The sequence below is a fragment of the Macaca mulatta genome, chromosome 20 (genome assembly GCF_049350105.2).
Source record: "Macaca mulatta isolate MMU2019108-1 chromosome 20, T2T-MMU8v2.0, whole genome shotgun sequence".
Lineage (NCBI taxonomy): Eukaryota > Metazoa > Chordata > Mammalia > Primates > Cercopithecidae > Macaca > Macaca mulatta.
Window position 1 is genome coordinate 30,700,635 of NC_133425.1, and position 27,466 is coordinate 30,728,100.

General features: G+C 46.1%; 1 protein-coding gene and 1 pseudogene across 3 annotated transcripts in view; one reads left to right on the forward strand and one right to left on the reverse strand.

Annotated features, from left to right (window-relative positions):
- The window catches only part of LOC144338017 (uncharacterized), a 145,202-nt gene that overhangs the window by 77,076 nt on the left and 40,660 nt on the right, over positions 1 to 27,466 (forward strand). For 2 of the 3 annotated variants that reach the window (XR_013411730.1, XR_013411729.1), the window contains exon 2: positions 25,303 to 25,404. Coding sequence is in view for 1 of the 3 variants with exons in the window: in XM_077986032.1 (XP_077842158.1) it covers positions 4,517 to 4,637; positions 25,303 to 25,404 (223 nt within the window). In the remaining 2 variants the exon portion in view is untranslated. Of the gene's footprint in view, positions 1 to 4,516; positions 4,638 to 25,302; positions 25,405 to 27,466 lie in introns of all 3 variants that reach the window. The other variant, XM_077986032.1, reaches the window with a different exon arrangement.
- LOC100428864 (N-lysine methyltransferase KMT5A pseudogene) lies at positions 17,247 to 18,186 on the reverse strand (annotated as a pseudogene).

A 27,466-nucleotide genomic window follows, 5' to 3' on the forward strand; every position in this document is an offset into this window, starting at 1 on the left:
AATCATTTATTTTCTATCAAAAAGCAGCCTGTAAAATCGAGCTGCAGACATAGATAAGGTTGCAGACATAGATAAGCAAGATGGAAGCTTGCACAGGTGAATGCCAGCAGTTGTGACAATAGGAAAAGGCTACCAGGGCACCAGGCATGTTCAACATGGCATCTCCATCTTCCCTTTTCTTTGTCAACCAGGTAGGAAACCCATTTGCATAATAAAAGATTAGGGTGGGGGGTGGTCCGCTTCTTCATGTGCTATGTAAATGTCACACCTGGTCCAACCAACCTTTGGGCCCTAGGTAAATTGGACACCGCCTCTTCAAGCCAGTCTATAAAACCCTGTGCACTTCACCATGGGACTGGAAGATGCACTCGGGAGCCACTCTCTCTCTCTGCAGGAGAGAGAGCTTTTCTCTTTTTCTCTATAAAATCTCTTTCACTATTAAGCCTCCGCTTTAAAACTCACTTCTCATATGCCTCTATCCTCAAGTTCCTTAGCATGAGATGATGAACCTCCAGTATTTACCCCAGACAATGATGCTGCTTCAGTATGAAGCCATTGAAAATAAAAGGTTTCGTTGTTACTGCAGCACTACCATACCTATCCTGACTAATTTGGATTTCACATATGCCAGGGGATTCCAATGTCCCACAGAAGTCCTGAGAGGGCATCTTGGTTGCCTCACTCATGGAAACAGCCTTTTGGTGTTTTTACAACCTGGATTTATTTCAGATGTTAAGTTCATATGAGGATCTAGTTCTGAGTAGAGTTCCATTCCCTTCTTCTCCCTCTGAATTACCTTCTCATTCTCACTTTGTTGTGGTGTGCTTATTCCAAAGAGAAATAAATCAACGACATCATCACAAAGCACATAGCACATGTACTTTACATTCTCACTGAAACAAGACCTGAAAGAGGAGGAAATTTTATTACAATTTTATTCCCCTTCAAGGACCATTCTGAATTTTACGATCCTAATATTTATTTCTTGTTATAGTAAAACCTTGAGTAAACCATCAGGGACTGAGTTGTTTTAGGCAAGTGTTTCACATAACTAGAGTTTATGCATTTAGGCATTAAATGCTGTTGACTCTCACATGCTTGGAAGGAAATATTAAATATGAAATAGGAAGCATAGTGAATGAAGTAGGGTGACATATTTTGCCTTTTCATGGTGATTCAGGATTCACCTGAGTTCCTTAAATGTGCTATGCTTCCTGAAGAGGCTCGTGCCATCATCGCTGCCTGGAGCGGTTTTTTCCTTCCTTTGTCTCATTACATCATTTCTATCCTTTGGTCATCAGCTCAAAGAGCAGCTCCCTCAGGCACAACTGTATACATTTACTGAAACTCATCTAACTGTTCACCTAAAACAGGTGAATTTTGTGGCATGTAAACTATACTTCAATAATGCTGTTAAAAACAAAACACACTGTCAAGGAGGTGATGCATAACCGTAACCCACCTTTTCTTTAAAAAGAGTTGTTTTTTTTTCTTTTGTTTTTTTTTTTTTTTGAGACAGCATCTCCCTCTGTCACTCAGGCTAGAGTGTGCAGTGGCATAATCTCTGCTCACTGCAGCTTCAACAACCAGGGCTCAAGTGATCCTCCTGCCTCCACCTCCCAAGTAGATGGCACCACAGGCATGTGTCACCATGCTGAGCTTTTTTTTTTTTTTTTTTTAAGGTTTGGAGTCTGGCTATATTACCCAGGCTGGTCCTGAACTACTGGCCTCAAGCAGTCCTCCCACCTCGGCGTTCCAAAGGGCAAGTATTACAGGCATAAGCCACAACCATGCCTTGCCAAAAATGGCACATTATCTCTGTGAGCTTCCTCTCAAAACCCATAACCCCAATCTAATCATGAGAAGAACATTAGACAAATTCTAATAGAGGGCATCCTACAAAATTTAACTGATCAATACTCTTCAGAATTGTCAAGGTCATCAAAAGCAAGGAAAGGTTGAGAGATTGTCACAGCTAAGAGGAGCATCAGGAGACACTATGACTAAATGTAATATGGTTACCTGGATGGGGTCCTAGGACAGAAAAATGACATCAGATAGAAACTACAGAAATCTGAATACCTGGCTGGGCATGGTGGCTCATGCGTGTATTCCCAGCACTCTGGGAGGCCGAGGTGGGCAGATCATTTGAGGTCAGGAGTTTAAGACCAGCCTGGACAACATGGTGAAACCCCATCTCTAGTAAAAATACAAAAAATTAGCCCAGCGTGGTGGTGCACACTTGTAGTCTCAGCTACTCGGGAGGCTGAGGCATGAGAATCGCTTGAACCCGGGAAGTGGAGGTTGCAGTGAGCTGAGATTGCACCACCGCACTCCAGCCTGGGCAGCAGAGACTCTGGCTCAGAAAATGAAGTTCACTTAATTTACATTTTTGAGAAATTCCCCAGTTCCTCAAGCCAGATCTAATTGCCTGCTACGTGTTCCTATAGCAATCTGGACTACTGGTTAAATGAATTAATTTATCACCATATGTAATTATATGTTTGTGCATTTTGCTCACTGCTGTATCTTAGTGCAAGGTCAGGGCCTGGCTCTTGACAAGAGCTTAGTAATAGACATAGAGTAAGTGCAACATCACAGAATAAAAGTTTCATGACAACAGGATTTCACCTGTTCTGTTCTCTGTTGTATCCCCACCACCTAGACGATGTCTGGCCCCTGATACACACTCAATCAGGATAAATTCCTCCCCAAGTGGAGTCAAGCAATCTTTTCCCTAGTGATCCAGGACTCTCGACCACCCTGGATCTCTTTGGGGTGGCCTTTCTGCTGTGGGTTGGGGGCACAGGCTTGTGGGAAGAGATTGACTTCCTGGGTCCTGGCTGAGGTTCCACATCTTTCCTCGGCACTGGGCTCTGTAGAAAATTTTCAGCTGGGGCAACTCACTGTTCAGTTAGCACCATTTACCAAAATGAGGGAAAGTAAGAGAGGGGCAAGGAGAAGGTGCAGTTTGAAGAAGGTCCATGAGACATCTAATTGATAAAATTAAGTAGGAAGTTGCATACATCTGTCTACAACTCAGGGGTGGCGTAAAGTTGTAGCTATAAAGCTGGGATTCACCAGCCTATACATAGTGTCTGAAACCAAGAGAATGATGGTGCAGCTGCTGCAGGAAACAGCATGGCACTTCCTCAAAAGATTAAACATGGAATGACCACAGGATCCAGCAATTCTGCTTCCGGGTATATTCCCAAAAGCATTGAAAAGAGGGTCTCAAAGACACATTTATACACAAATGTTTTTAGCAGCATCATTCATAATCACAACAGGTAGAAGCAACCCAAGTGTTTATCAACAGGAGAATGAATTTTTAAAATGTGGTCTATCCATATAATGGAATATTATTTGCCCTTAAAAAGGAAGGGCATTCTAACCCATGCTACATTTACTTCCTTCATTTATCTTTGGAAGTTGCATCCACTCTACTGGAAGAATCTGTTCTAAACCTAAAATAGCTTACCTCATCCTGCTCATCCACATGATAAATAGTCCAAGTAGCATCTGGTGAGACAAGAAAAGAGAACAATCACACACTTACTCTTCTTCCCCCTTATCGTCTACCCAGCCATCTAACCTTCCTCTTGCTCTTTATTACTGCTTTCCTCCTTTCTTCTCTGGACCAGAGATATAAATCTGTCCTGAAAATTAATTAAATGGAAGTGAAGTTTCAGCAGGTTTTCTTGCGCTATGATCTGAAGTACTCGAACTCCTCACTTAAAACACAGAAAGACAGGGAATGAGGATGTAAATATCCCTCCTTTTAAACTTTCTAATTTTCTAAACCATCTCAAACCTACATTAAGTCAGGGTTATGAAACAGTCTGCTATTCTAAACAGCACTTGGCAGGAATGTGTGAAATTGTTGAGTAAGAAGGAATTTTAGAAGATATAAATTAAAGTTACCTTGACTACCATTAAAATTGCCACCAATCTTGAGCAATAAAAGGTGAGGTGGAAAGAAGGCAATGACAAACAGATTGCCTCAGATCTCAAGCAATATTCATTTATCAGAAGCATCTCAGAAGCAACGACCCCAACTTATATTACAAGAAATATTTCAGCTTTCTTTCCTGAATCTACCTCACAGAAACTTGGGAAATGCACTACAGGCTGAAAATCCCTTATTCAAAATTCTTGGGACCAAAGGTGTTTCCAATTTAGAACTTTTTTAGATTTTGAAATATTTGCAAATACATAATCAGATATCGTGGAGATGGGACTTATGTCTAAACACAAAATTTACATTTTATATATACTTTATACACATAAGGTATACAGAAAGTAATTTATAACAATACTTTAAAAAATTTTGCACATACAACAAAGTTTTTACTTTGTTTAACTGTGACCCATTTTCCACTTGTGACCTGGAGCGCATCATGTCAGCACTCAAAATGTTTTGGATTCTGAAGCATCAGAATTTGGATTTTCAGATTAGGGAAGTTAAACATGTGTTAGATAGATGAGTACTTTCCTTCTGATAATTACTCCACAGTGTTCCAGCTCATCAGAGGCAGAGCTGCGACCAGATCGGGAGCCCTCTGACCCTGTGGAAGTGGCTGTGTTCTTCTCTCTCTTCTAAATGGCCCAGTGGAGGAGCCCAAGCCCAAGCCCAGGTGAGTGGGATGCACCTGTGGTAAAGCCTGGAGCCGAGGCTCAGTGACGGAGGATGATGGTGAAACAGGAGTGCAGTGTGGAGCACTGGGCATGGGCTGGGAGTGTGCTGGGCACAAACCACCATACACAGCTGTCCAAGTTGTGCACTAAACAGGAGCCTCTTCCTGACGGGGAAAGGAGAGGCTGAATTCCACCCTATATTTCATTATTACTTGTGCATCCCAGCGCAGATGGAGCTATATTCATCCAGAGGAAGGGGTTGGATGACTCACAGCCCTGGACAGACACTCTTATCTCACAGGATGGTCAGAACACCCTCTATGGTTGAGCTGGGACCTGGGATAAAAGGGAAGCAAATTTGGGGGGTCAAGGAGTGAAACTCCGCTAGCCTAGGCATGACAGCTTCAGAGAACCAAAACGGGGCAGGGCAGGGTGGCTGGTTGCCACACCTGTGAAGCCCACCCAGAGGCACTGGGTTTGGTGGACATGGGAACAGGGAGCACTTCCCTTCTGATGATGCTAAACCTACCAGCAGATGGTGCCGCGCATTCCCACAGGCTTCTTCCCGTGTCTGTGGGGACTTCGGAAACCAGCCCAGTGCAGCCCAGTGCAGCCCAGGCCTCCCAGTTCAGTCACTTCATTTCAATAACTAGTATTATGTAACAATACTTCTTCAACTTTACAAGGACCTACACTCTGTTCATTCTACCTCATTTTCACTATGTTTAACCCTACACTCCCCATGTTCCCTGTTCCATTTCTATTGTTGCTCCCTTGCCAATATCCTTTATCTTCCTTGCCACATTCTCCCTCTGCTGCATTGCCTGACCCTCCATCCCATTAAATCGAACTCTCCAACTACTCCAGGCCTGCACACACATGGCAGAGAGTGGCTCCAGAAAAAAACTGTATATTTGTGACTATTCATATCCTGGCTGCTTATACCCTACAGTGTCTCATTTCACCTCCACGCACCCGATGGCAGATGTGGAAACCAGGGGCCGGTGACCTCCCTGGGCCTGGTGTCACATACTACGTATGTGTTAGGACCAGGACCAAACTGCAGGACTCTTGGGTTCATCGGGAGATTCTGCAGGCCCAACCAGCAGGAATTGGATCGACAAGTGTGTCATCTTGTCACAGCTTGTTTGTTTCCTCATTGTGTGTCTTTAAGCAAGTCAGTCTACCTCTATGAGCATCAGTTTTCCTAAATCCCACTGATGGTACCTACTTCATGGGCATATGAAGGATAAGATGGGCACAAAATGAAATGACATGTGTGAAAGAGCTTTGCATGCTCCCAGGTGCTGAGTAAGGCGGAGGACTGCTGTTGTTGATGTCAGTGTCAATATCATGGTTGTGGCTGGTTAAGGTAGCGGTGGAAAATGCTGCAGGAAGGAGCAGGGCCATGCCTGTTCCCTACACCTACAGTTTCTCAGTGCAGAGTGGGGTTGATGATCACTGATTATTCCTCTCTCCAAGACGCCATTCCTGGCCAACTTGGTGCCACCCAAGATCCCCATTTGAGAGTAAATTTGATGTGAGTGGGCACAGCAGGCCTGAGATGGGGTTAATCCCAAGGGCTCCCAAACAGTGAGAGACTTTGTGACCTCAAGTTAGGGCAGGTTGCAGGTGGGATGATATTTAGCGCAGGCCAGGCTTGGTGCCAGCTCTCGAGCATGGTCCTGGTTTCAGGCTGCAGTTGCCCTTTCGTTTGTGATCTGGTTTGGATCTGTGTCCCCACCAAGTCTCATGTAGCATTGTGATTCCCAGTGTTGGAGGTGGGGCTCAGTAGGACGTAATTGAATTATGGGGTGGCATTTTCATGAATAGTTTAGCAATCCCCACCCCCTCAACTTGGTACCATATAGTGAGTGAGTTCTCATGAGATAGATCTGGTTGTCTAAAAGTGTGCAGCACCTCCCCTTTCTGTTTTCCTCCTTCTCCGGCCATGTAAATTGCTGTTTCCTGTTCATCTTGCACCATGATCAGAGCTTTCTGAGGCCTCCCCCAGAAGCAGAAATTGCTAAGGTTTCTGTATAGCCTGCAGAACCATGAGCCAATTAAACCTCTTTTCTTTATAAATTACCCAGTCTCAGATATTTTCTTTAAGTATTATGAGAATGGACTTATATACTTGGCCAGGGCCAACCCTTCCAGAGGCCTTTTGCACTGAGATGGTGGGTATCTAACCCACCCATCTTTCCCCTGGGCTCATCAGGGTAGCAGACTTTGAGCCCCAGCTATCCACCCAGAGGACATCCACCAGAAGCACATGAAGAAGGACCTGAGTGACCTGCTGAAGCTAATGGAAGCTCACTTTGAGAACAGGAAGTAGGAGAGGGAGCTCAGTTCTCCTAAAGACAAGATTGTAGGCATTATGTCTCCCCATCTAATGCTGCCTCAGGTCCCAGTCTGTTCTCTATCCCTTTTGTTTGGCACCACCTCCTCCAAGCAGCCTTCCCTGGAGCCCCAAACCCTGCTCAAGGTGGGCTCTCCTTCAGGAGCCCCTGCAGTACTCTGAGCTGCTCCTGCAGCCCTGGCTGGGTCTTCTTGGGTCTCTGCCTTTTCTCCCCACCAGACGGGATGCTCCTTGACAGCAGGAGCTCAGTCTCATCAGTTTCCAGGCCACCACAGGGCCTAACTCAGGACCTGGCAATGGAATGACTGGTCACATGCCTGTTGTCCACTCTTGTCCTTGCGTCCTCCTCCCCAACCAATGAGGTGAACTTGAATGTGACCTGCAAAATCTTATATTATTCTTCTGCTGAGCATGAAGGTTGCTGTGATTCCTTTTCTCTTTACCAAGCTTGCCTTTCCACAGCTGCGCTCCTCTGACGTGAATGACCTAGCCACCTATCTGAGCACAGAGCACAAAGCAGATGGCAGGGCAGGGTGGGGAAGCGGAAGGGACAGTGGCAGAGCTAGGCGGAGACTGCCTGACATTTCCCAAATCATCGCAGGCAGTCTCGCCATGAGTAAGGTTGGATGTGGATTATCTGCAAGTGCCCTGCAGTGGGCAGTCCTTATCTAGCCAGGGCACTCTCTGTGAGGCCCACCTGCTGTGGGGCTGTCTCCTGCTGAAAGCGGAAGGACTTGGAGGAAGAGTGCCACTGTCCTAAGACTCTGGGAAGGAAAATTCCCTATGAGTTCTCTTGTGGCTCTGTCAGGGTCCGGCACCTGCGATGCCACCTACTCCCCATGCACACCTGGGTGGGCTTTGCCTCTTCTCCATAGGCGAAATGGCAGGCCCAGCTGGCCGAGCAGCTGTGCATCTGGAATGAGTGGAAGAAGGAGCAGCAGAACTGCCTAGCTGGGAGTGACCCTCAAGCCCAGGCCCACAGAGCCCCTCAGGCTCCCATCTCCTGCCCCTACAAACCTGGTATTTTAAGAGACTCTCCAGCCCTCATCCCTTGCCCAGTCTAGGCTTCATGGGACATAGAGAGACCATGTAGCAAGTGGGAAAAACGGGAAGGAAATTTGTGGTAGTCAAGAAATGAAACTCGGCCAGGTGCGGTGGCTCACGCCTGTCATCCCAGCACTTTGGAAGGCTGAGGCGGGCAGATCATGAGGTCAGGAGATCCAGACCATCCTGGCTAACATGGTGAAACCCCGTCTCTACTAAAAATACAAAAAAAAATTAGCCGGGCGTGGTGGCGGGCGCCTGTAGTCCCACCTACTAGGGAGGCTGAGGCAGGAGAATGGTGCGAACCTGGGAGGCGGAGCTTGCAGTGAGCCGAGATTGCGCCACTGCACTCCAGCCTGGGCGACAGAGCGAGACTCTGTCTCAAAAAAAAAAAAAAAAAGAAAAAAAGAAATGAAACTCCACCAGCCTGGGCATGGCAGCTTCAGAAAGCCAAAAAGAGGCAGGCAGTGCGGCTGGTTGACATTCATGTGAAGCCCACCCAGAGACGGTGGGTGTTGTGGAGGTGGGGGACAAGGAGCACTTCCTTCTGATCATGCTAAACCTACCAGCAGATGGCACTTTGCATACCCACAGGCTTCTTCCCGGTTCAGGGGACTTCCGGAAACCAGCTCTTTTCCTGTGCAGCTTTCTTCTTGTGCAGCTATTGAAGACATCACAGTAACAGGCCCTCTCCGGTAGCTCCGAGCTGGAGGGGATGATGGAAACTAACACTCAAGAATCTGGATCTGATTCATTTGCTCACTTTTCATTCATTCAATAGACTCCTGTGTGCCAGCCTTGTGCTGTAAGTACACTCAGGAAGCTCATTGCCCAGTGGGGTGAAAGGTGAACTCATCCATAAAGACCACCAGCTTCAGCCAAGAATCAGGAATTCCTGTCCCTGTCATTAATTTACTGTCTTTCTCCTTTCTGAAAATCAGAAAGACAGGGTTCAGTGAAAGGAGGAGAACAGGAGGAAAGTTGAGTAGGACACCCTAAAAAGAAGGCTTTGTCAAACATGATGCATTTTGGAGAATACATTCAGGAGGAAGGGGAGCAGCAGGGATCCCCAGGAAGTCCCGGTATAATTGTGAGGAATTAGGTGTCCACTGCAGCAGGCAGACTTTTGTTAGATTCCAGAAAGATATTCCCAGATGTTGTTGTTCTAAGACTGAGACCTCCCCATGCCCAAACCCTAAGCTGGTACTCAGCCTCTGTTTCACTAGGAGGGGCCTGCTGGGGTAGAGGGCTGCAGGCGGTGCCTGCTTGGATAAGGGGCTGCAGGCAGAGCCTGGAGCATCTGGTCATCCCCGCAGCACCTCATCCCTGCCTCCAGCAGTGCTGAGGAGGTGCCCAGGGGACTGGTGGAGCTGGAAGGTCTCTGTGTTTAGAGTCAGAGCTCTGGTTAAAAATCCAGCTTTGCCACACAGAGATGTGTGGCTTTATGCAATCTCTGAGACTCAGTTTCCTCATCTGGGATGAATATTGCCTTCCCTGCTGCTTTAAGAAGCTCAAATGAGCTAAGATGGATCATGTCTATGTGCTACACAGCTGTGAGGTTATTTGTCCCTGGGAACTCATCTCGATCCTGATTTTTGTCCCCCACTCCTCCTAGATCCTCCATTCTCAAGGTAGAAGGGTTTATGTAAAATTCATTTTCTCTATTTAGTGAAAGCAACAAAACATTTTCTTAGATATCCAAAATTGCTGGCTTAGAGCGAGACTAGTGTCCCTGCCTCTGCCCCTATGGTTACTGTACTAACCAAGCCTTTGGCATCACCCAGCTATCAAAATAGTCCCAGCCCTAACTACCACACTCAAGTCCTAGGTAACCAGGCCACCAATCAAAAGTGTCTGAATTATCTTCTTTTTTGTTCTGTGTCTCTCTTTGCCTTTGTGTTCTCTGCCTTCTCTCTGTGTCTCTTTTGTAGTCTTGGTCTTTCTTTCTGGGGCTCTCTCTCATGGTTTCCTGGCTTATCAGGCCCAGGTGGGCAACAAAACCTCAAACCTTCTTCCTCCCCATAGTTTTGGAAAAGCCCTTGGGAGGGGAAGGCACTTTGCTGGAGGGTAGGAGTGTAGAGATTGGGCTGGGTGAGGAGAGTGAGACTGGGGAGAGGTAGAATGGACTGTTTAGGCAAAGAAGGGCGGGGCTGCTGGGACTCTCCGTGCCCTTGCCTGAGATTCCCCAGGGAATCCAGGTAGTTGACAGTGCAAGGTGTTACAGCAACAAGAGCGTAAGAAGCTAGGCTTTCTGCAGGCCTCGCTCCACCCCACGCCCGACAGGGAGTCTGGGGAGGGATATGGGTCATTCTAGTTAATTCCTCCAACTTGCCACTTCTTCAGACAGAAAAAGTGGAAAGAGGCAGAGCGAGTGGGAAAAGAAGATTCTGGCTGAGAGGAGGAAGGGGCTGGCCACCGACCACCTGAATGGAGATCAGCTGGGAGGGGTGGTCCTAGGGTGCTGCCAGCATCTGCTTGTGGAGGGAGTGGCTGCCTGGCCCAGCACTCCGAGGAGTGGCCAGGGGGTCTCAAGAGGTGTGGCTGTAGCACCCCCACCCCAGAGTTTCTCTAATAATTGGTAGAAAGGAGGGTACTCACAGGAGGTACTGCCTGAGTGAGGGGCACCTGGAATCCTCCTGGGGCAGGTCAGAGACTGAGCCCTAGGAGAGAAAGACTCTGTCCCCTAACTGAGAAGCAGCAGGCGCCTGGACATGGGCTGTCATGAGGCCACCAGCCACTCACACCGTCTCCTGCATTGCAGATGCACCATCCCCTGAGATGAGGAAGATAAGAGACCACAGTGAGGCTACATTTCAGGCACACAGGCTGGCTGGGGTAGAGCCTGCCTTCCACCCACCAAGCCCTGCTCCCAACAGGCCAATAAGAGACTGAGGACTGGGGGACAACCTTCCTGGGGTCACACCAAGGGTAGGGGTCTCCTCAGGGTGAAGGAGGGCCCGGGCTACTGGGATGGCTCTGATACCTGGCCCTGGGCTCTGGAAGGCAGGCTGGGGGTGGGTGGCAGGGGACTCCCATGCTGCAGATGAAGAGACTGAGGCACAGGGCTCCGAAGCTTCCAAGAGTGGTGAAGAGGCCAGTGCTGGCCTGTGGGGACTTTGGTGTTGGTTCCGGGTGAGGTGGGCCACCACAGAGTGAGTACAGTCAGGCGTGGGAGCTCAGGTGGCTGCTATGGGGTGGCTAGAGTGAATGGTTAAGGGAAGCAGGAGGCAATTATCACAGCCCAGCAGGAGGGGAGGGTGGCTGTGGGGGCTGTACGAAGGGTGCTGCAGCACTTCTCAGCAAATGGGCTGTGGGTGTGAGAGAGCGCTCAGAGGAACCATGCCCAGCCATTTTGGCTTGGAACAGTCGCAGGTGGACGTTGCCTAGCCATGGTGCAGACAGCTGGAATGTGGAGTTCTGATACTGGAAATGCTAAGAGAGAAGCAAGTGCTGTTGAGGGTCCTTGTGGGACAGATGCGTGGGGATAGTTACACCTTGAGGACAGATGGTGTATGGCCTGAGCCCTCTGGGGTGCAGCAGGCAAGGAGGTGAGAGGAACCAGCCAAAGGGACAGATCTGGGGGGAAACCCAGGGTGGCAGATCCCAGGAGAAGCCGATCCCAGGAGAGGATCAGATAGATCTGGGTTAGGATAAACATTTGTCCAGTTCAGCTGCCTGCTCAGCTCCTGACCCCACCACACGCCCTGGTGCCATTGCCCTGGGTTCCTGCTTGCCCCTGCCCATGCGGCCATCCCGGGCAGGTGTTAGGTGTTTCTGTCCTGGTGGACTCAGGCTGTGCGGGTCACTGGAGGGCCCCTGTCAGAAGGCAGTGTCTGGCAGTGGGTGGCATTGAGTCACTGTGGTCTTCCAGTCCTGAGAAACACCCCTGCCAGAGCCTGCTGGGCTCTCTCCCTCACCCCAAGGACCTCCAACCTCCAGCCTGGGAGTCCTGAGAGGGCAGATCAGAGCTCTGGAAGGTGCCGCTTCCTAGTGTCTGTCCACATTATATGCACCTGTGCCTTGGCAGCCCCCTCTTAAAGGTGGGCATATCTCTGAGTGTGGATGGCATGAGGTCATTGTTGAGAGGAGGCTACCTCTCCCCTGTCCTGGGGCCCTAATGCCTCCATCCTGGGGCATGGCACTCCAGCCTCCCCATGAGACAAAACAGGAAGGTGGGTCCCACCTTAATTCCTAGGGGGGAAAATAGTTGGGCTGTGAGGGTGGAGGTGGAGGCAGCCCTGGATTTCAGGAAGAGGAGGAGGTAGGGCTTCAGGTACTATCCTTACCCGGTGCCTGCCAGGGCCTGGAGCTCTGCAGAAGGTGGTGCAGGGACTCGAATTCCAGTGTGGACTGATGCCACCTGGCTGCCTCTGAGGCTCCTGGTTCTGCGGGTGTCTGGGAGTGTCTCCTGGGTAACTGCTTTCAAGGCCTCTCCTGGCTCATTCATGCAGCTGGGCTGCCTGATGAGTTCTGGGTCTCTCACTTGGTGGGCCTGCCACAGGGTGCCTCCCTGAGTAGGTGGGGCCTCTCCCTACAATGCCCTTTTGCCCTGAAGGCTTCCAGGCCCACCTGGAGCACCCTGGGCCTCAGCAGGAGCAGTCATTTGGAGGAAGAAGAGGTGGAGGAGAGAAGATAACCCAGCTCTGAGGGTTAGGATTGGGGGACTTTGTGTTGAGGCTCCTGGGAGCCTTGTCAGGTCCAGAGATACTTGAAAGGCCAACATTCTCCCTACATAGTAGGGTAAACTGAGGCTGGATGGTAGGCAGGGGCAGCCTTGGAAGGGCGTTGGGTCAGATGGGCCTCTGCTCCCCATCTCTGCCATGGGCTTCCTGTGCAGCTTTGCTAGAAGTGCCCCTACTGGACTCAGCCCAATTAATGGACAGGAAGTTGCCTGCCATGCCAGCCATCCAGTCCATTTGCTTTTTGCTGCCTGGCGATCAGCAACCCCACTTCTTCCATCTCTGGGAGGAAGAGCTACAAGACTTCCTCAGACTGCACCACATCAGGGCAACAAGGTGTGCCTGGAGGTGGGGGGTGGAACCTGGGGGCTGCAGGGCAGGGCCTGTGGTCCAGTTCTCTCACCTGACATCTTCTCACTGCTATACCATGAGCAGTGGAGCCTAGTCACGGAGAGCGTGGTAACCTCAGGTTATGGCCACTGCACCCACAGGGTGGAGAACCAGTTCAGCAGCATCAGCAGATGTACAGTAGCACCTACTATGAACCAAAGTCCAAAATAAGATGCACACTTTCCTGATGTAAGAATATACATTTCAATCCATAAAAATGTGTCCCTCATAATTCTTTCAAAAACATCTGCTTTTTTTCTCTGCAACTTTGTGTTCTCTGAGTTATCACACTGAGTGAAGAACCCCATGATGAGCTTATCTTCACATATTTAACAAATATGATTTTATCGTAACATCCACTGCAAAATTGTAGGATAAAGCCTATTTGAATTATAGTAGAAGGGATATGAAACAATTAGGATGGGCTATTCTGAAAAATGTAGTTAGTTATTTCTGTGTTTGTTTTCTATTAACCCATATTAATTGCTAATAAAAATATCTTATTTTATCCTGTGAAGTTTAAACTGATCACTTGGTAATGAAAGGGGTCTGAGCTGGGTCCTCATTAGCTACTTGCTATTGCACTGTAGGTTGATGGGCCACCATTGCAGCGACTCTGATTTCTTGACAATAGCGTCTTCATTTGGGTGGCAGGTGGGCAGATGTGTGTCAGGGACTACAGTGCTGAGCTGTCCCAAGCTCCAGGTTTCAGCTAGTCTACCCTGTCACTGTTTAAAATTCTTTGGTGTTGTGTGAAGATGGGAATAAACAGCCCCTGAACGCTGAGAACAGCTGTGAGTGAATCCTAGGGTGGTCCAAGGGGTCCTGCAGTGGTTCCAGGGCCCTCTGTGGCTTCTGTCTCCACAGTTTGTTGAGTGGTTTTGCTGGTCTTGTGTTCTATGGTATGTGGTATGGGAAACTGAGGTCAAGGTGGGGAAGAAGGGTGATGGTCAGCTTCTTGGAGGGCACTGCCAGACTATTTTCCTTGTAGTTCAGCAAGTTTCTTGTTTGAACTTGCTTCTGGTTAAGTGTTCCTGTGTTCTGAGCACAAGGGTAAGAAAAGAAGAAAAGCTCAGAGCAGTCTGAGCTCTGTGAGGTCTGCAAAGCTTATCGGGCCCTGAGAGCATGAATATGAGGCTTCAGCCATGACCCTTGCCCATTCCTAATTTAAAGATATTTTGTTCCTGACTAGCTGTCTCATGCATTATCTTCAGGTTCCTGGAATCTCTAATACAAAGAACAATATGTAGCCCATCTGTAGCTTATATGTTTTAATGTATATTCCCGATAAACATCTTAGAAATTGCTCTTTTTCCTTTCCTTCCTTCCTTCCTCCCTCCCTCCCTCCCTTCCTCCCTCCCTTCCTTCCTTCTTTCCTTCCTTCTTTCCTAATTGTGACATATTACTGACCCTAGAACAAAGGTGATGTGACTTTCCTGCATGAGCCCTGTTCACAGAGAAATATTGACATTTCCCTGGCCCAGTATTCAGGTGTTGTGACTTTCCTCCCTGGTCCTGCCCACAGGTGGGATTGTGACCTATACCTAGGCCCATGTGACAGTCATAATAATGACTTTCTTACATGGAGTTAGCCAATAGGATAAATTTTTACTTTCATAGGCAGACTTACTGCAACAAGTAAGGTCCTTGGTCTCCTAATTTAAAAAAGGTCACAGAAGATTATAGCACTCACATGTATTTTATAAAGCCCTTGGGTTGTATAAAGAGTGACAGCAGGGCCCAGCAGACAAGCGAGAGTGTGACTCTCATAGGCACATACAGCCAACAATTAGGATTATCACCTTCACACATGAGAGCAGTCCACAGTTGGAATTGTGACTGTCATATGTGGATCTGGCAATAGACTGGATGTTGACTAATTTCTGGATCCATGTCACAAGCACAGTGTTGACTATGGTACCCAGACCAAGCCAAAAGACGATATTGACCATAGCTAGGCTTGGGGCAATGGGTAATGTCCTGGGTTTCCTGCCTGCACAGAAGTCTCAGAGGACTACGAAACTCTAGTATATGGTATAATTCCCTCAGGTGGTACAGAATATGTCAAAACAAGGCTTGGCATACAATTTAAATTGTGACTCGTATGTACATCCAGTCAAAAGTTAAGTTGGTCACCCTCACAGATGGACAATGCTCACTGCTGAGGTCCTGAATCTCTCATGAATGCAGCTGACGGTTGAAATTTTGACTGTCAGATATGATCCAGCCACAAGTAAAAGTTTTTCATAAAATTCAACATTCCTTCACATTAAAAATCCTCAACAAACTAGGCATTGAAGAAACATAACTTAATAAGAGCCATCAATGACAAAATTACAGACAACATCCTACTGAATGGACAAAAGCTGGAAGCATTTTACTTGAGAACCAGAAAAAAAGAGTGCTCACTCTAACCATTCCTATTCAACATACTGAATGAGTACTGAAAATCCTAACCAGAAAAATCATGAAAGAGATGAAAATAAAAGGCATCCAAATGGAAATAGAGGCAATCAAACTATCTCTGTTTGGAGGCAATATGATTCTATACCTAGAAAACCCCATAGTCTCTGCCTCAAAGCTCCTAAGATAAACAACTTCAGCAAAGTTTCAGGATACAAAATCAATGTGCAAAAATCAGTAGCATTCTTACACACAAACAAAATCCAAGCTGTGAGCCAAATCAAGATTGCAGTCTTATTCACAATAGCCACAAAAAAAAAAATACTGAAAAATACAGTATACCGACGTGGTGAAAGGTCTCTAAAATGAGAATTACAAAACATTGCTCAAAGAAATCAGATATGACAAAAACAAACGAAAAAAATTCTATCATCATAAACAGAAAGTATCAATATTTTAAATGGCCATACTGCCCAAAGCAATTTATAGATTTAAAGCTATTCCTATCAAACTACCAATGATATTCTTCACAGAGTTAGAAGAAATGCTATTTTACAACTTGTATGGAATCAAAACAGAGCCCAAATAGCCAAGGCAATTCCAAGCAAAAAGAACAAAGATAGAAGCATCATGTTACCCAACTTCCAACTATACTACAAAGCTATGGTAACCAAAAGAGTATGGTACAGATACAAAAACAGATCCATAGACCAACGGACCAGAATAGAGAGCCCGGAAATAAAGCCACAAACCTACAACAATCTGATCTTTGACAAATTCAACAAAAGTAAGTAATTCAGGAGAAAGCTCCCAATTCAGTAATGGAACTGGGAAAACTGCCTAGTCATATACATAAGATTGAAACTGGATCCCTTCTTTATACCATATATAAAAATCTATAGTAAAAAAGAAAGCTCTCAAAACCCACAGCCACTTCACTCACTTGAAAACATCTATAAGCTGTTTTCTGTTTTTTATTTTATTAAAATAAACTTACTGTTTGCATTTCTATAAAGAATTAACCCAGTTTCAGGAAACCCTGTCGCAGCAGGGAAGGTAAGCAACAGTCTCCCTGACCACGACTAGTTTCATTACGCACCCTGATGCTTCAAGATGTTCAGAAAAGTGGCAGCTTGGAAGAGTAAATCTATGCCCAGCCTGTGCTCAGGGTCACAGGCTCAGTAACCTTTTGAGAAAGCCAGAGGGGAAGCTTGGCTTACTGTGAAACCTTTTAAAAACATATTCAAAGGCTTCAATGAGTGCCTGTCCAGACGTTAGAAGAACATGGGCCTGGAAACATCAGGTCCAGGCAATTGAGAGGCAGCGTCTTCCTCACACCCTGTCCCTGGACATTGGGGTGTGGGGGGACAGTCCTGGTTCTTCCACTGGAGGAGTTCATGTTCATGTTTGACTTTCTTCTAAAACCTGTGCTGTGTCTTTGACTGCATGCCGGGAAGCACAAACATTTGACTTCATGCAAAACAAATCCAAAAACAACTAGAAGAGAAAAGTTTTGGTAATATAAGGTCATCTCTTCAAGTCCACCCTGGAAACCCGTAACATATATTTAAATATTACAGTGAAAAGGCAGCTTAATATACTTTTTAAAAGCATCTGAAGTAATCTGCTAAGATTAAGTGTGTAAAAAAACATGGATTCCCTTTGAGGGTACTTTGTCCTTTGAAGAAGGGAAGGTGGGGCAGGGAGGGCGCCCGGCCCGGGTTAATGCTTCAGGCACCCGTCGGCTTCCAGGGAGCCTTGCTGCGGTCCCCACAGTAATACAGGAGCACCTCCCAGGCCTCACTATCTCCGGAGGTGTTGAGGATGGCCGTGAGGTAGCCGTCGATGTCCTGCAGTTTGGTTTAGCAATTCCCACATTTGCTGTGATTGATCAGTCTTCCTAAGCGATTTGTGTCTCTAGTTGCATCCAGCAGGTTTTGCTCAGATACTGAAAACAGTAGAGGTAGCAGCTTCCGGAGGGTCCTGTGCGTACACAGCCTCCTGCATCTTGGCGTCGCGATCTTGATGAGGCCCCGCGGTTATTTCACCACAAAGGCACTCTGGGAGAAATGCTTGATGGCGATGGCATCCCTGCCTTTGCCATCAATGAGGTCATTCTTCATTCCTTCTTTCTTCCCATCTTCAATCAAATCATCTGGTATTTTCCTTTCTTCGGACTGCAGCTCACCTTTGCTCTTCCTGGAGCTGCTTCGGACAGGGTAGAAACCTGAGAGTTTGCCAGTCTGTTGCGTTTTTCCTTGATGTTTTTTCCAGAGGGGGCGGCGGGGGGTGCTGTGTGCCCTTGAAGGGCTTCTTCGGAGCTTGCTTGGTGATGGCTGCATTGGTGGAATCACAAGACGAGGTTACAGTTTTGGGAGGTTCTGCTGCTTCAGATTATTGGTTTGGAAAAGGTGCCAGGGGACTTCTCCTGGCATGTTTGGTCTTCTGTTCCTGAGACTTCCTGGTGCTCCGTATTGCATTTCCTTTCTCTTCTCGTTTCTTGGAGATTATGGCTAACGGTTTCCTTGGCATTTGACTCCGTGATGTGTAACTGAGTTCTCTTCCGGAAGCGGGGAACGTATTCCAGAGCATCTGTTGGGGCTCATGTAGGAATAGATCTTTGATCGCCGGGTGAATACATTCTCCCCGTCCGTGCAGGGCTCCTCGGGTCCCTCCACTCCACCATCTCCAGCCCTCGCCGTCGCTGCCACCGCCGTCTCCACCGCGTGGAGCTTGGGCTTCTTTCTGCCCGTAGCCCCGCCTGGCCCTCGGCAACACCTCGCACCCTGCACGAGCCGCCACCGGCGCTGTCACCGCTGATGCCGCCGCCGTCACTAGCCCCCCCGCAGCTCCCCCTCCCCCATGGCCGGAGAGGCAGGGCCGGGCATCCGCGCCACCGCAGTCCGGGGTGGCCCTGAGCACAGGACACAGGGAGGGAGACGCAGAGCCCTGTCCTCTGCGGCCCCGCCCACTCTCCAGTGCCATTGCCCACCATCCGGCGCCTGGCCCGGGGAGGGGGCTCAGTTCAGCTACTGTGGAAAGCAACGTGGCGATTTCACAAATAACTTAAAACACAAGTACCGCTAGACTCAGCAATCCTGTTACTGGGTATATACTAAAGAAATAGAAATCTTACCATAAAGAGACGTCTATGGGAGTACAGGACAGAAACCCCTCACCTCCCACGCACCTTCTGGGCTAAGTAAGACTTGAAAATTTCCTGTGAGGCTCCCTGTAGGGAGCTCCTAAGCAGGCGCCGGCTTCTACAAGGATTAAACATTTTTCATGAACCTAAGCCTCTCTTCTGTTGTCTTCCGTCAGATGGACACGCATAGAGTCTAGAAAAACTTGATACTTTGTTTTCATTTTAAACAAGAAGTTGACTTAAAAAACAAGTCGCAGGAAGTGGAGGGAAAACTATTCAGGATTCAGTTTTTTTCTTTACTTCCTTACATCCCTTCCCTTCTTCACTCCTTTTCCCCTCCCCATCTTTCTTTCTTTCTCTCTCTCTTTTCTTTCTTTCTTTCTTTCTTTCTTTCTTTCTTTCTTTCTTTCTTTCTTTCTTTCTTTCTTTCTTTCTTTCTTTTCTTTTCTTTTCTTTCTTTCTTCTTTCTTTCTTTCTTTCCTTCCTTCCTTTCCTTTCCTTTCTGCTTTTCTTTCTTTCTCTTTCTTTTCCTTTCTTCTTTCATTTTTTTTTCTTTTTCCTTCCTTCCTTTTCTCCTCCTCCTCCTCCTTCTTTTTAGGAACACCTATCCCTACCTGGAGACAGACTGTGATGTATGGAACACATGTACAGAAAGATTAGTTACAAAATCTCTTTGAATTTATAACAATAAAAAGCATTAAAATCGTCCAGTCTAAAAATGTATTTGCAAAGGTTTTTACATTGTTGCAGATTTTTGTTCTTTTGTTTCTTTGTGCTTGTTTTGGTTAAGACCAATAAATTCCTCTTCAAAGCTTCCTTAGTCTTTCTTGCTCTGTACATAGCCCTTCCTGCTTAATCTGTAAAGATCACTTGCTTCTCTGCTTAATCTGTACACAGCCCTTCCTGTTTAATCTGTAAGGAGCACTTGTTTCTCTGCTTAATCTGTAACTAGCAAATCTTTTACTCTGTGAACAACCTTTCCCGTGCCCAGACATGCCTTGTACTTCTTCTGTAAACACTTCCCGACTTAGCAAAGTACAGCTTCTCCCTTCCCGCCTAATTAGCCATATTCAATTTCAAACAGTAGCCAATAGGTTAGCTTAGACTGTGCGGTCAGACTCCAGCGAATGGGGAAAGGACACAGAAACAAGAATTGCCTTAGGGATAAAAACCCCTACCCTAACCTGCTAGATGTGCTCTTGCGATGGGCAGGAAGCAGGCAGCACACTTCTGCAGAAGTAAATGTGTCCTGCTAAGAAGTTTTCTGTCCAAGTACTGATTTTCTTTGTGGCACCAAGCACTTGTTTCCAACATCAGTGAGGGCAAAGTAATTACTAGTAGATGAGCGTAAGAGCTGAGTGAGGAGCCACTGAAGAAAGGGACTCTTTTCACAGAAACAGTATCTTCCCCACTCTATCTCCACTGGATGTCAATCAACCCATGCCACTGGTCATTTAGTAAAAACAAGCAAGCACACAGAAACTGCAGCATGCTTGCACACCTACACCAGATACTTTCTGTACACTAAAGAAATGGGGGCCCAGTGTGGTGGCTCACGCCTGCAACCCCAGCACTTTGGGAGGCCAAGGTGGGCGGATCACCTGAGGTCAGGAGTTTGAGACCAACCTGGCCAACATGGCGAATCACTGTCTCTACTAAAAGTACAAAAATCAGCCGGGTGTGGTGGTGCACACCTGTAATCCCAGCTACTCTAGAGGCTGCGGCAGGAGAATCGCTTGAACCCAGGAGGTGGAGGTTGCAGTGAAGCAAGATGGTGCCACTGTACTCCAGCCTGGGCAACAGAGCCAGACTCCTCTGAAAAAAAAAATTAGAAGAACGAAAGAAAGAAAGAGAAATGGGGAAGGAGAAAGTAAAGGATAGAGAGAAGGGAGAAGGATACTCTACCAGTCTCTACCAGTCAAGTTGTGATGGAACCATATGGTGATTTTCACATGAGAATGTCTGCTTGGTCTGTGGGAACAGAGTTATAAGGTAAAGTAGCATGTGTGTTCTTAGTAGACACCTTTTCTGCTGCTGGAACACATATATTCTATCTTTGTCCCCCATTTCTGTCTGTGCAGGTGTGTCTGTTTTACCGATTGCTGCCCATAAAACTGGAATCTGGTCTGTCTCATGAACAAACCCTGCCATTCGATGTAGGCTTCCACTCACTCAGTAAGTGATTTGTGCCTCCTTCCTTTCTGCTGCAGTCCAGCACCGTCCTACCTGCCACCTTCAAATACACAGGGTCATTGTCCTCAGTCTTGATTCAAACCTTTCCTTGGCCACAGTGGAGCCTGAAAGCTTCGGCTTCACAAAATTTCCTGTGAGGCTCCCTGTAAGGGGCTCTTAAGCAGGCACGGGCTTTGGGAAGGATTAAGCATTTTTCATGAACCTAAGCCTCTCTTCTGTTGTCTTCCGTCAAACACACACACGGACGCTAGAAAAACTTGATTCTTTGTTTTCATTTTAAACAAGAAGTTGACTTAAAAAACAAGACGCTGGAATTGGAGGGAAAACTATTCAGGATTCAGTTTTGTTTCTTTACTTCCTTGCTTTCCTTCCCTTCCTCCCTCCTTAAAGGTCCTAAGTCTGTGCCAGACTAGCAAACTAGCAAGCCAGCGAGGATGTGGCAGAGCTTTACTAGTGTTTTTATTACCATTCCTACAACAGCAGCAGCAACAACAACTACTGCTTCTAATAGTGGTGATAACTATAGTAATGATGAATAACAACAGTAATTGTAATTGTTGATGTTTAGTTTATATATTTATAATTGATAATGTCCTGCAATTTACTTTAATAACTTTTATGGCATGTTACTTTCGGCATAAACCTCTGGACCCCTCCACATTCCACCTTAAGGATGAATTTCACATATGGCCTTATGGCTGCCCACCTACCGGTGTGGGCCCTCTCTCCCCTCTACCCCTAGACCTAAAATCTGGTTGACTTTCTGAGAACACATAGTAGCCATGGCACTCATATAATCCATTTGATAACTTTCTGGAGTGGCCACATCCGCTGCCTGCCAGTGGTAGCCCACCACACCTCATGTTGGTTGACCTGGACTGGGCAAAGAAGAGCATCTCTAGGGAGGCTCAGGTCTGACCCTCTCTCCTCCATCATATGGGAGGGATCTAAGCATGGACAGTGGAAGCCTTCCAGCCCCACTCATACTCACTATTACCTGGCCTGTGGCAACCCCTGAAACAGGGGTGGAGAGGCAGCTCCAACCACTTCCAAAATCCATCCCAGCTAGTAAGCAAGCCCCAGGAAAGTGGAGTAGAGGCAGGATGACCCCTGTCCCTTAGCCTTGGGGTGCATTGGCCACCTCCAAAAGCCCACAGGGTAGGTGGGGCCTCCAGCCCACTCTACTGGCACAGGTAAAAACTGCTCAAAAGACCAGCTATCGCATCAATACTGCAGGGTTCACAGCAGGACAGCGATGAACACTGCTCCCCACAGGGTGGAGAAAGAAAGAAAGGATGAACTTTGGAAGGGTGCAGTGGCTTATGCCTGTAATCTCAGCACTTTGGGAGGCCCAGGAGGGTGGATCACCTGAGCTCAGGAGTTTGAGACCAGCCTGGCCAACATGGTGAAACCCCATTTCTACTAAAAATGAAAAAATTAGCCAGGCAAGGTGGTGTGTGCCTGTAATCTCAGCTACTCAGGAGGCTGAGGCAGGAGAATCGCTTGAACTGGGGAGGTGGAGGTTGCAGTGAGCCGAGATCACACCATTGCACTCCAGTCTGGGCAACAAGAGCGAAACTCTGTCCCCTCCGCAAAAAAAAAGTATGAACCTTAGGAGCACCCTTGTGTGCTGTGGGACGAACGCTCATGACAATGATTTCAATAAATGTATCAGAGTGAGGGAGCTGCTCTACTATGTAGGAAACCTCTACCCAGGAACAGTTTGTCTCTGAAGGGTTAACACCAGGCTCTGCAAGAACGTGCATTACCTGATGGAATGCCAACAGGACCACACTGGTTTTTTTTTGTTTGTTTTTTTTTTTTTTTTTTTTTTTTTTTTTGGTAGCAGTTCTGATGAGCAAACAGAAAGGCTTGACCCTTTACATGTACATGGTTCCTTGGGTCTAGTGGGTAGACTTAGATTTCACAGTACAGACAAAAGTTTTGACTGTTCTTTCTCAGTGGTCAGTAACTGCCCTGCAAGTGTGGAGAAAAACAGGTCCACTCTGCCATAGGTGGGGCAGGAGCTGGTGGTTTGAACCATGAAGTGCACTTGTGAATCATGTGGCCTTGGGGTAGCTGGTAGAAGCCTAGGACATAAAGAGCCTTTTTCTCTTGGTTTGGGGTGTCAGGAGATGGGGTCTCAGTGCTTCAGTCATTTCAGGGTATGTGTTGGGGCCTCTAGGGCTCAGGGCTGGGATGTCACTGACTAACCACGCAATACCAAGTACCCAGCAGCTAAGGGGTATAGATTGTGTTGAGAGGAGAGTTGTAGCAAGTGTTTGGAAATAGCCATGCTCCTGCTGTTGTTGAAGTGACAAAGAAGTGGCTCTCTGTTTCTCAGTCAGGGATGAATGTCCAAAGCCCTGGGGACCCAGTATCATTGGAGGACTTCCATTCAAGTTCTATATGCTCTGGCAATTGCTAAACTTCAGAAAACAGAGGAGGTAAAACTTTCTGTAGCTGGTCTGGCCTTAGAGGTCCACAACCTGTCATCAATGATGCAAACTGCCCCATACTGCACCCTCATCCACTACCATATACAAAAATCAACTCAAGATGGATCAAAGACTTAAATCTAAGACCAGAAATCATAAAAATTCTAGAGTATAACATCAGAAAAGCTCTTTTGGAAATTGGTTTAGGCAAATAATTTATGACTGAGACCCCAAAAGCAAATACAACAAAAACAAAAATAAGTAAATGGAACCTAATTAAACTAAAAACCTTCTGAATAGCCAAAAACAAAACAAAACAAAACAAAACAAAAAACCAGCAGTCAACAGACAACAAACAAAAAATATTTGCAAACTCTACATCTGACAAAGAACTAATATTCAGAATCTATAAGAAACCCCCAAAAATTAACAAGAAAAAAAAACAAATAATCTCATCAAAAAGTGGATGAATAGACAATTCTCAAAAGAAGATATACAACAAACATATAAAAAAACAGCTAAGCATTACTAATTATCCGGGAAATGCAAATTAAAACCACAATGAGATATCACTTTAGTCCTGCAAGAATGGCCATAATTAAAAATTAAAAATAAATAAAAATAAATGTTGGCATGGATGTGATGAAAAGAGAACACTTTTACACTACTGGTGGGAATGTAAACTGGTACAACCACTATGAAAAATGGTATGAAAATTTCTTAAAGAGCTAAAAATAGAACTACCATTTGATCCAGCAATCCCCCTATGGGTACCTACCCAAAAGAAAATAAGTCATTATATGAAAAAGACACATGTACACAAAGTATGAAAAACTTTATTAGTAAAGAGTATTAGTAAAAAAAGTGTTTTGGCAGGAACTAAAAAAATGTTCAATCATTTATTAACGGAATGTCTATTTAATCTTATTAATATACTGCATACATGACAAGCTAAACATCAAAACCAGATAGTTCAAAAAATTTGATAAAATAATATAATAATTTTAGCATTTTCTTGTCTCACCTCAAGCAGATATAGAACCCATTCTCACTGATTCATGCTCCTTACTTTAAACATGATGATTACATGCTGGAAAAAACTAGATTTTCTGGATTATCACTTTTGTATTTCTTCAATGAGGCATTTGAGGGAATCAGTACTGGGCCTGGACAGGAAGAAATCATGATCACCATGAATAAAGGTAAACAAATAAAATGGATTTAATTTTTCTGTATCTTTGGACATTTGTCTCAACTATCTGGGCTAAACAACTGACTGTTTTCTTCCATATACCAAAATTAAGCATTTTGTATAGCAAAAGGCCAGTTTCACTGGAGGGAGCCTTGGGGAAAGAGAAACAGAGGGAGGAAGGATCCTGGGGGTTGAAAGATGAGGGTAGTAATCTGGTCTTCTCTGAAAACAGTGCCCCAAAACATAGCACCTTTAAACAACCAGTAATTAATATCTCACAATGTGTTGGAACCAGAATAGGGGCGTAGCTTGGTTGGGTGTCTCTGACTCAGGTTCTTTCATGAGGTTGAAGCTGAAGTGAGGGATAATTTGTTTTCAAGCTATTGTGGCTGTTGGCAGAATTCAGTGTAGACTGAGAGCCTGAGTTTTTCTTGGTCTATTGGCCTTGTCACTCCTTCAGTTCTCTGCCACGTGGACCCATACACAGAGCAACTCATAACATCAACATTGGAGCTTGCTTCTGCAATGTGAAGAATACAACAGAGAGACCCAGAGAGAGACAGAGACAGGAACAGAGATTGAGGGAGCAAACACAAGACTGAGTAGAAGGGAAATTACACTGTTTTCGTATATAATCCTGGAAGTCATGATAGACTGATGGTCTATTTTCTCCCAAATTTATATCTCGAAGTTGTAACCCTTAATGTAATGATATTAGGAGGTAGAAGATAATTAGGTCCTGAGGATGAAGTCCTCATGAATAAGTTTACTGGCTTTATAAAAGAAATCTCAGCGAGATTTCTCTTGTTCTCCACCAGGTAAGGATACAACCTGAAGTTTGCAGTCGGCAATTCGGAAGAGTTCTCACCAAAGGCCGACCATACTGGCATCCTGATATTCAACTTCCAGACTCTGCAACTGTAAGAAATAAAATTTCACTGCTTATCAGCCATACTATCTATGGTTCTTTGCTATGGCAACCTGAAGTTTGAGGTGTTACCCTACCATATTTGTTATATTCTGTTGGTCAGAAGTGAGTCACTAACCTCTTCATGCTGGAAGAGGTTATGCAGCTGCTCACTTTATGTATCAAGGTGAGGCACATGGGTCTGATTCTAAATATAATGAGAAAACACTGGAAGGCTTAATGTAAGAAAATGACAATATTTGAATTTCATTTAATTTTGACATCTCATGGCACAAAATTAAAAATAAGGCACAGAGAGAAAATTACTCTCCCAAGATCACACTGCTGGACCCCAGGCCTGTTTCAATTATATATCATGCCACCTCCCACCCCTTATGGTAATTTTTGCATCTTTAAGTTTGCACATTATCTACTTATGATGCCATACCTTGGGTTTTATAAGTTTTACCTCATATACACCTGATGAGTTTCCCAGGAAGAAGATTCTAGCATTGTTGCCATTGTGCATGTTGGGTGACAGAGAAGGTCCTGAAACACACACTGACTTGTCTAAGGTCACAGAAATAGTAAGACAAGATGTTCTGACCTATATCTGTTTCAAGCCTGGGTCCTAGACCATATCCAGCACTTCTCAGGAAGCTGAGAAAGGGGCTAGGGGCTGTGTTCTCATGATTGTGGACAAGGGAGGAGTTTACATGGGAAAGGAGGGTGAGCAGTCAGGAGCCCAGCAGGGCCTGTGGGTCGGTCTTGTTAAAGGAAGGAGCCCAGGTGATGGAATCTTGAAGTGACCTCACTTCCTTAGTTACAAACGCCAAGCGAATTTAGAACTCTGGTAAACTGGGACCCTCATTTTAGAGATAGCCCTGTGTTTAGTTAGAAGATTCTGAAGACAGCAAGATGTTTTCCTGCTGTATCTTGGATTTCTGAGGCTCTCACCTCAGGAAGGCTTAAACTGAGAGCATTTCCTTATGATGTAGACATTGGCTCATTTCTCATCCCTGCCTCTTGTGGAAGGGGGCACCCATAGGTAATAGAAGGCCACGTGGGGCAGGCCCATCCAGGCCAGGCCTCACCTTTGATATCATCTGGGCAACGCTACACCTCTCCTTATCACCATGTCTTATGGGAAAGAAAGAGATAATGGGTCCTTTTCTGACAGGAGCAGGTTTTCAGCTGTTGAGAAGCTAACACATCTGCCAAATTTATACCCCAGGTTATGGCTGGTAGGATAGAAAGTTAAGTGCTGGGGACTACCTTTATCTGTTCAGATGTTTATTCAAAAACTTCAAGCTGTCATCTGAATTTCTCCCTGGGAGGAGGTCAAGGTGAATGTTGCTTTGTGCCTGATCTAAGGGGCAGAATTTTTAATGGGGGTGTCCCGTGTGGTGAAACCCAGGCATGCCATTGACACCTCTTGGCCAGGCTTGCAGGCATTCTCTTTGCAGAGCTCCATGAGGAGCTGTTTGATGAGTTCAGCTACTTTGTCTCATTGGACAAAGAGCAGATACACCATGTCAACAACCATGGGCAGGGTTGGTCTGGGATGGAAGTGGGCACAGTGGGGTCTCCAAAGAGACCCAAAAGACTAAGGAAGGCCCAAGATCCAGACCCAAATATGAGGACTCCCTGGAAAACGTTTTAGAATTTCCTCAATTAAGTGTCCCAAAATCCCTTCCCAAAGGAATCTGGCGTCCATTAGTCCATAATAGCAACTTAGGTGCACAGTCACCAGTCATATACTTGTAGAAATATCAGAGAAAACACTTTTGTGCTGTTTTTACTTTACACTAGGCCACGAGTGTCTTTGCAGGTTGCTACTATGTTTATTGCTTTAACTACCCACCCCAGATACCTCCTGCAACAGGCAGCTTCAATGTCCTCCCTGCCAGAACTTTTCTAAGATTTAAAAATGTACACTCTTACTAGAGAAGGGTTTTATCCAAATAGTGGGGGTTACACAGAAAGGGTCATTAGTCATCTCACAGAACTCATCGCTATAGCCCTGTCAGGGTAGGAGCTGTGCCCTCACATGTCTTCATGATATTTCATAAGGG